This window comes from Salvelinus namaycush, chromosome 8, assembly GCF_016432855.1.
Source record: "Salvelinus namaycush isolate Seneca chromosome 8, SaNama_1.0, whole genome shotgun sequence".
NCBI lineage: Eukaryota > Metazoa > Chordata > Actinopteri > Salmoniformes > Salmonidae > Salvelinus > Salvelinus namaycush.
Genome location: NC_052314.1, coordinates 43770105 through 43779543, shown reverse-complemented (window position 1 = coordinate 43779543; position 9439 = coordinate 43770105). Strand labels below are relative to the sequence as shown.

Genomic DNA, 9439 nt, shown 5'->3' with positions numbered 1-9439 from the left:
TTTTTTTTTTTTTTTTTTTTTTTTTATAAATACAAATATTTATTTGCAAGAACCGCTTAATCCTTCTTGGCAGCGGCTTTCCTCATGGCAGCCAGAACATTGCTGAGCTCTTCCCTCTTTCTCTTGGCGCGGATGTGAGTTCCAATCTGTGGAGCAAACACACATTAGAATGTGCAACAGGAAAAACCCAACAAATGCATCTGCAACTTTCAGAGCAGGTTAACTACCATGCTCAGGATGAAATTAACACGGAAGCATGATTCTGGGACAGTTATGTCAGCGACAAATTCAGTAATCAACAAATATGGGGCTAGCAGTTCAATAATACAGAAATGATTGGACAAACTATAGGAGAATAATTTTACTGATCCAATAGTTTTGATTCATCTTACCAATAAATACTCCACAAAGGAAACAGTCCATCACATTTCAGAAAGCTGCCCACTTGACAGCTGCACAAAATGCTAGACATTCCCAAACATATGTCTAATACAAAATCTGTTTGGTTTGAAAAATGTACTTATTTGTTCTGAAACTGTCACAAGAGCAGCTGCAGAAAGCTGACGACAAATGCATCCATACTGCCAATATCAACACAAATACACCCAGCCATGTTAGTAGCAGGGGAATCATACATACCCTCTTCTTGATGAACTTGAGGGCACGCTTGTCCTTGGAAACTTTCAGCAACTCCATGGCGCGTCTCTCGTAGGGGGCGAAGCCACACACCTCACGGATCATGTCACGCACGAACTTGCTGTGCTTGGTCAGACGCTGAAATACAAATCAGCGAAGAGACACTGAGTTAGAACTAACAGTAACTGTGGCCTATGTTTCAGCCATATTGTGGACTACTGGGCCCATTATCTCATAATAACAGGTTCAAACATTTGTGGTCATCTACTTTGTTTCAGAACATATACATGTCGCTAATGTAGAGGAGACAGCCGAAGTGAATCCTGAACCCCGGCCCTCAATCACTACACTGCAATGGGATTAGAACACAAACTTGAACCAGCACCCAGCAGTTCTAGGACAAGCAAACAACCTGTGGTAAAGGGTCTAGACCCTTTACCAGAGGACATAGTGACCTGATAGACTCTATCAATATGACACTATTTGTGGTTGTCATGTTTCTATCCATTCAGATGAACTCACCCCTCGCCTACGAGCATGTTTAGGTGCTGTCACATTCTTGGTTACTGGGTGGCCTTTACTAAGGCCCACGGCCATAGGATACCTGATAGCCATGTCTGTGGAAAGAAAGAACAGTGAGTCAGTGGTGCCTGCACCACGTGGAGTTAAAATAAATGTCTGATCAATAAATAATCTATATCTTCACATTTCTCGAGGCCTAAATAATTTAATTACCTACATCATGTTATCCCTTTGGAACGCAACGTCACGTTGATAAAAAAGATGCCTAAATTGGAGATGCCTATAAGTTGGGAAATATAAGGCATCTAGGGCTTATGTTAACTTTGATTGTGTTTGATGAAAACACTGTATGCAACATTATCGGCAAGAGACTTGATGCCTATTGTGCCAAAGAGATTTAGTTGTTAAACGGGAGTGACAACGAGTGTGTTGATATAACGGTAATTTTGTTAAAATGCCGCTTTAACCATCAGAATTCAATAAAGTTATTCATGCCAACATATTAGCTAATAATTAAGAGTAGGCAAAGTGATTCAGGCAAATTATATCAAATGTTTCACCATAGCAACATTTGATGTACAGCCACATTCACGGTGGTTGTCTGAAGCATGCTATTGGAGTTCACAGCTTGATGATGCCTCATGATTGACGTTGCAAATGATTGGAATAACCAATGAGCTTCAACCTTTCCTTTGCAGTACCTCAAACTGACGTGATTACTAGCTGAGAAACTTACGAGTTGATTTTACTCCTGGTTCAAAGTTTGTCTAGGCAGTGTCTTAACATCATCCGACAACCTACGGAGTTTTTTGTGTGTCTTAAACAGGTTTACAAGATTCCTAGGACCTTTTCTAAGATGCTTTGTGGATACAATCCCTTGTCTGGCCTTACCAGAATAATGTTTTCCTACAATGCCATCACAGTATTGTCAACTGCAACGAACATTTAAAGGACAATTACGCCACTATTCACACCCCCTTAACTCTTTCCACATTTTGTTGTGTTAAAGTGGATTTAACTTTTTTAAATTGTCAATGGTCTACACAAAATAGATAAGTATTCAACCCAGAGTAAATACTTCTGTGAAGCACCTTTGGCAGCAATTACAGCTGTGAGTCTAAGAGCTTTGCACACTGGACTGTACAATATTCTTAAAAATGTTTTTGCTACACAGCCATTTAAGTCAAAACAAACTAGGCCACTCAGGAACATTTAACTAGGCAAGTCAGTTAAGAACAAATTCTTATTTACAATGACTGCCTACCCCGGCCAAACCCAGACGACGCTGGGCCAATTGTGCGCCGCCCTATGGGACTCCCAATAACGGCCAAATGTGATAGTTTGGATTTGAACCAGGGACTGTAGTGTCGCCTCTTGCACTGAGATGCAGTGCCTTAGACCGCTGTGCCACTCGGGAGCCCTCCAGTGATAAGTTGCATGGTAAGCAACTCCAGTGTGTATTTGCCGTTGTTTTAGGTTGTTGAAAGGTGAATGTGTCTGTTTGGCTCTATCCCGTTTATTTTTATCATAAAAAAACTCCCTAGTCCTTGCTGATGACAAGCATACCCATAACATGATGCTGCCACCACCATGCTTCAAAATATGAAGAGTGGTACTCAGTGATGTGTTGTATTTGATTTGTCCTGAATACCAAGCGTTAATTTGACATTTTTTGCAGTTTTACTTTAGTGCCTTATTATAAACAGGATGCATGTTTTGGAATATTTGTATTCTGTACAGGCTTCCTTCTCACAATGTCATTTAGGTTAGTATTGTGGAGTAACTACAATGTTGATCCATCCTAGTTCTCCCATCACAGCCATTAAAACTGTTTTAAAGTCACCTTTGGCCTTATGGTGATATACCCTGAGCGGTTTCCTTCCTCTCCAGTAACTGAGTTAGGAAGGACGCCTGTATCTTTGTAGTGACTGGGTGAGACACCATCCAAAGTGTAATTAATAACTTCTCCATGCTCAATGTCTGCTTTAAAAAATATATATAACCCATCTACCAATAGGTTCCATTTTTTGCAAGCTATTGGAAAACCTCCCTGGGCTTTGTTTGAAATTCACTGCTTGACTGATAATTGTATGTGTGGGTTACAGAGATGAGCTAGTCATTCAAAAATCATGTTAAACACTACTTGCACACAGAGCGAGTCCATGCAACGTATTATGTGACTTGTTAATAAGCACAGTGTTACTCCTGAACTTAAGTATTCGACCCCTTTATGGTAAGCATACATAAGACATTTCAGCTTTTCATTTTTAATTAATTTGTAAAAAATATAACTCCACTTCGACATTATGGGGATTGCGTGTAGGCCAGTGAAACAAAATTTAATACATTTTCAGCTGTAACAAAATGTGTAGAAAGTCAAGGGGTGTGAATACTTTCTGGGTCTTTCTATAAACTAGGGTACAAGTGAGGATTTCCTACTGCTGTTAAGTCATTGATAGTAATCTGCCATTTTTTTCTTAATGTCATTACATTTAATATATAAGGGGTGAACATAGCTATATTCAATCAAATTCACGAGTTGAAAAAACCTGTTCCAACCCCTTCTCTTAGATTGGTGACATTTGTCAAATTGTTTGACATACGATTTATTTATGTCCTTGCATTTATGGCACTATAAGTTGTCGTTATATCGGACACTCCTTCAATGAGTGGATTCAGTTTCTGACAGGTGTATAAAAATCGAGCAGAGCCATGCAATCTACATAGACAAACATTGGCAGTAGAATGGCCCGTACTGAAGAGCTCAGTGACTTAACATGGCACCTTCATAGGAGGCCACCTTTCCAACAAGTCAGTTGGTCAAAATTCTGCCCTGCTAAAGCTGCCCCGGTCAACTGTAAGTGCAGTTATTGTGAAGTGGAAAAGTCCAGGAGCAACAGGCTCAGCCGCGAAGTGGTAGGCCAAACAAGCTCATCGAACGGGACCGGTGAGGGCTGAAGCGTCTATCCTTGGTTGTAACACTCACTACCGAGTTCCAAACTGTTAGTCGGGAACTTAATGAAATGGGTTTCCATGGCCTTGCAGCCGCACACAAGCCTAACACCACCATGTACAATGCTAAGCATCGTCTGGAGTGGTGTAAAGCTCGCCTCCATTGGACTCTGGAGCAGTGGAAATGTGTTTTCTGGAGTGATGAATCACACTTCACCATCTAGCAGTCCGACGGACAAATCTGGGTTTGGCGGATGCCAGGAGAACGCTACCTGCTCCAATGCATTGTGCCAACTAAAGCTTAGTGGAGGAATAATGGTCTGGGGCTGTTTTTCATGGTTCGGGCTAGGCCCCTTTGTTCCAGTGAAGGGAAATCTTAACACTACAGCATACAATAACATTCTAGACAATTCTGTGGTTCCAACAGTTTGGGGAAGGCCCTTTCCTGTTTCAGCATGACAATGCCACCGTGCACAAAGCGAGGTCCATACAGAAATGGTTTGTTGAGATCGGTATGGAAGAACTTGACTGGCTTGCACAGAGCCCTGATCTCAACCCCATTTAATGCCTTTGGGATGAATTGGAACGCTGACTGCGAACCAGGCCTAATCGCCCAACATCTGTGCCCGACCTCACTAATGTTCTTATGGCTGAATAGAAGCAAGTCCTCACAGCAATGTTCCAACATCTAGTGGAAAGCCTTCCCAGAAGAGTGGAGGCTGTTATAGCTGCAAAGAGGGGACCAACTCCATATTAATGCCCATGATTTTGGAATGAGATGTTCAACGAGCAGGTGTCTACATACTATTGTGTATATTAAGAATTGATCTGTTAAAGTAGATATTGACATTGAACCCTGTAAGAATCTTGGATCTAGCTGTCGGACAATTCTTGTAGAGTTCTCAGAAAAGGCAGTGTAACTAGGCAACACTTCATATCTCCTTTTGTTACAGGATGAAAACAGTTAATGGGCATACAAATCCCCCAAAATGTATGTGGTTGCAAAATCAAATGAGTCTAGCCGAAACAGTCACCTTGATACCTAAAATTGATAATGTCATTAATAGAGCCCGACCAATAGCATTTTTTATTTTATTTTTTATTTTTCTCCCATTTTCTCCCCAATTTTCGTGGTATCCAATCGCTAGTAATTACTATCTTGTCTCATCGCTACAACTCCCGTACGGGCTCGGGAGAGACGAAGGTTGAAAGCCATGCGTCCTCCGAAGCACAACCCAACCAAGCCGCACTGCTTCTTAACACAGCGCGCCTCCAACCCGGAAGCCAGCCGCACCAATGTGTCGGAGGAAACACCGTGTACCTGGCCCCCTTGGTTAGCGCGCACTGCGCCCGGCCCGCCACAGGAGTCGCTGGAGCGCGATGAGACAAGGATATCCCTACCGGCCAAACCCTCCCTAACCCGGACGACGCTATGCCAATTGTGCGTCGCCCCACGGACCTCCCGGTCGCGGCCGGCTGCGACAGAGCCTGGGCGCGAACCCAGAGACTCTGGTGGCGCAGTTAGCACTGCGATGCAGTGCCCTAGACCACTGCGCCACCCGGGAGGCCCCTCGACCAATAGCATTTCACAGAAATATTTATCGGTCTTTATGCCACCAATAAAATATACATAGGACTGACCCTATTTAGTCGACCAAGATTTCTTTAGTCGAGCAGTCGAACAATGAACAAAAATTCCATGGTGCACAAGCCACCTGTGGATAGCCATGTGAGGCCATGTGGATAGCACAGTCCTATCACGCTAAGACATGTGATACTAAAATTGTATATGGTTACATTGTATAAAAATAAATGGTGAAACACTAATAATCTAATATTATTTTATAACAAATGCGCTTTCTCCCACGTTGGATATGGTCGCTGTCCACGGTTCTGAAACAATCTAGAATTGGTGCCTTTCCCTATGTTGCTGTGTCCATAATAGCAAAGTTAACCAGCATGTTGGGATTGAGTAGAATACGGCGGAGGCAGCAGCAGCAGAGACGAGGAAACAGCCCTTACCATAGCCTAAATGTCTAAGAAAATTGAGGAAACCTACTTTAATTTTAGACTAAAATCAATAGCCTGGTTTCATAAATCATCCATATACAGTGCCGTTGGAAAGTATACAGACCTCTTGCCTTTTCTACATTTTGTAATGTTACAGCCTTATTCTAAAATTGATTAAATAAACATCCTCAGTAATCTACACATAATACCCCATAATGACGAAGCGAAAAGAGGTTTAAACATGTTTGGGAATGTATTTTAAAGAAAAGCCTTATTTACATACTGTCAAAAGTTTTAGAACACCTACTCAATTCAAGGGTTTTTATTTTCGACATAATAGTGAAAACAAACTATGAAATAAAGATATGGAATCATGTAACTACAAATGTTAAACAAATTAAAATTATATATTTGAGATTCTTCAAGTAGCCACCTTGGCATTCTTTCAACCAGCTTCACCTGGAATGCTTTTCCAAAAGTTCCTACATATGCTGAACATTTGTTGGCTGCTTTTCCTTCACTCTGCAGTCCGACTCATCCCAAACCATCTCAATTTTGTTGAGGTCGGGGGATTGTGGAGGCCAGGTCATCTGACGCAGCACTCCATCACTAATTATTGGTCAAATAGCCCTTACACAACCTGGAGGTGTGTTTGGTCATTGTCCTGTTGAAAAACAAATGTTGTCCCAGTAAGCACAAACCAGATGGGATGGCGCCACTGTACAACAGATGTCCTTAAATTACAATTAGTTCTTGAAAAGTCCCTGCAAGTCCTTGAATTTGACTTACCAATGTCTGTATGAACCCCGCTTAAAGGATGTATAGTCTGGCCTATGTTGTTGTTGTATAGGTGGAGTTATGGTTCAATTTGCATATTCAAAACGTCACAATGGCCCCATTTATTTATCGAAAGACCCATATGAACTACTGCAAGATTTCACACATTTTGATGGTCATACTGCACAATTCCTTGTTTTGTAATTGTTTAAGCTTCTGCCTTGCCCTCGTCTACAGTATACTACAATTCACAGGGTGCATCTCATCTCCCATGATGCAATGCTCCACCTTGTGAGCCTGCAGTTACAGTAGCTTAGTTGATTAGCATGCCAAGACGTCATAAGTTATGAGTGCATTTCACATTGCTTTTGGGTTGTATTATAATGCTTGCATGAATATCAAGCTGGAATGTATGTTAATGTTGTAATTAATCAACTGCATTATACTCAAAAATAACTTGAAATGAGATTCTAACGAATGCTAACCATAAGTTACTTTGTCTGACGCTGTGAGCTAACATGCTAGCCAGTCCAACTGCTACAACCAAAATAGTGTTTGCTACAATAGCCCAGTTTAATCTTAGTGACTGTCTTAAACAGGTAGGCCTGTTAGAAAACAACATTTATTATGAAATTTACAGGCAAATCACTACAGAATCCTAATCTCTTATGTTTGAAACTTGCTGTATCTTTGGTGCTATTAGCAATGCTAGCTAGCTAAACCTGCTGCATCTGAAAGCGTTTAAAAAAAATAACAGCCAATACAGTAATTTACTACGAAAACAGTCTATTTGGAAAGGGCGCAATGGTTGCCAGAGCTGCAACTTCAGCACAATTTTTGTGTATTGTTCGTATATTGTTGTATTTCAAATTTGTGTGACTGTCCTTGTCTATCAGTGGTGTTACTTGTAGCTGCTGCTTCTGCAAAAGCTAATGGGGATTCAAATAAATAAGTGATGTGGGAGTGGTTTTGCCAAATGGAATCATGGGTGTTTGAGCCTTGAACAACAGAAAAATACTGAGAGTGAGCTAACTATAAATATCATTGTACAGGTTTTTGACCATCTATTAGACTAAGACAACCAGAGCTAAATAAAACAGGGATAATCCGAAAACTACGGACAGCTGGCTATCTACTCCGATTTCAGAGCACTCTCATCTGAGTGTGACAGAGAGCAGAATAACTGATGCATTTAAAACACTCAACTATTAAATATGGCATGTGTCATTAAACGTGTGCAAAAAAAGCATAATTAAATTGTTGCCAGCAGCAGTTACAGGCAATAACATACTTAATAACATCCAAACAGCTTAACCAGCTCTGCTAGGGTGAGTAAAATGGTCAGTGAGATTCTCTCATTTGTGTCTGGAAGTAGCTAACCCAACGTTAGTTTGGGTGCTTGACTGCCCTCGGATCGACCCCACTCCCCGGACAGAGCGTCCAGTGTGCGCTCTGAACGCATTTAGCTTAAAACGCTCTTAATTTAGAAACGGACAATCGAACTACTGGCACTCCAGAGTGAATTTAAGAACACACCTTAAGATACATTGTATATATGAGCGGGGTTTATGACTGTTTGTGGTAACTAGTTAATAGTAGACATGAAATCATAACATTACACAAACTGTGTTGGTCATCACTAAATACTTCATAGATACCCAAATATTAAGTGGCGCAGAAGAAGCTAGCTCAACAAGCAGTCTAACGTATTGAGGCGTATGTCTCTTGATTAAACAAGTTAGCTAACGTTAACCAAATATGGCTGTTGTAACAGACATAATGCTACCAATGTTAGCTAGATAGCCAACTAACGTAGCTATCTAGTAGTTGCTTACTTCTGTCGAGGAAAATGACTAGAGGCCGACTAAGTTATAGTAGACAAGGACATACATGTCATCTATCTGCAGTCATTACGGCTCGTTACGAAAATCCAGCAACAAGGCGATATGATTACGATTCTCATATGTAGGGGAAAGTCATGTCAACGCAACAAATTTCCGGTGACGTTACAGCTAAATTATATTATTTATCACCACAATATTGGCGCCATGCTTTTGGTAACAAATAAACCTTATGTTGGTTCTATCATAATTGGTGATAAACGAAGGATGACATTGATTTCGTAAAGATTTCAGCTGATGGTAAATCTTCAAAAAAATTCTTACCTACTTTCTTTAATGGCGGACAAACCGGAAGGAACGCCTAGCGGTGGATGCTGGGTCATGAGGGTTTTTAATCAAATGTAAAACATCAGGAAAATCTTTCTAGCGCCACATGAAGGTGTGGACCACTCAGACAGTAGTTTTTCAATTAAAAACTTTATAGCTAGCTATGTAATCCAAACGAGAATAATTTAGACCTCTCAGCAGTATCAACAAAATTAAATCAAATGTTATTCGTCAAATGCTTTGAAAACAACTTGTGTAGACTAACAGTGCAGAGAGAAAGAAAATAGAGAAATAATAAAAAAGTAAAACACGTAATAATAAATACACAATGAGTGCAAAAAGGGTCAATGCATATAGTCCAGATAGCTATTTGG

The 9439-nt window shown here is 40.7% G+C and overlaps 1 protein-coding gene across 2 annotated transcripts; it reads right to left on the bottom strand.

The window, feature by feature from the left end:
- Nucleotides 1–9125, bottom strand: LOC120052691 (60S ribosomal protein L36). 2 transcript variants are annotated; one of them, XM_038999749.1, is made up of 4 exons: nucleotides 9063–9125; nucleotides 1159–1253; nucleotides 640–774; nucleotides 1–146 (listed from the first exon to the last, which is right to left on the bottom strand). In XM_038999749.1, exons 2-4 carry the CDS (start codon nucleotides 1249–1251, stop codon nucleotides 57–59), a joined length of 318 nt encoding a protein of 105 aa, XP_038855677.1. In that variant the 5' UTR covers nucleotides 1252–1253; nucleotides 9063–9125; the 3' UTR covers nucleotides 1–56. The 2 variants fall into 2 exon arrangements, with proteins under 2 accessions (XP_038855677.1, XP_038855678.1); XM_038999750.1 differs by having other exon boundaries at nucleotides 9067–9117.
- Between the last annotated feature and the right edge of the window lie 314 nt (nucleotides 9126–9439).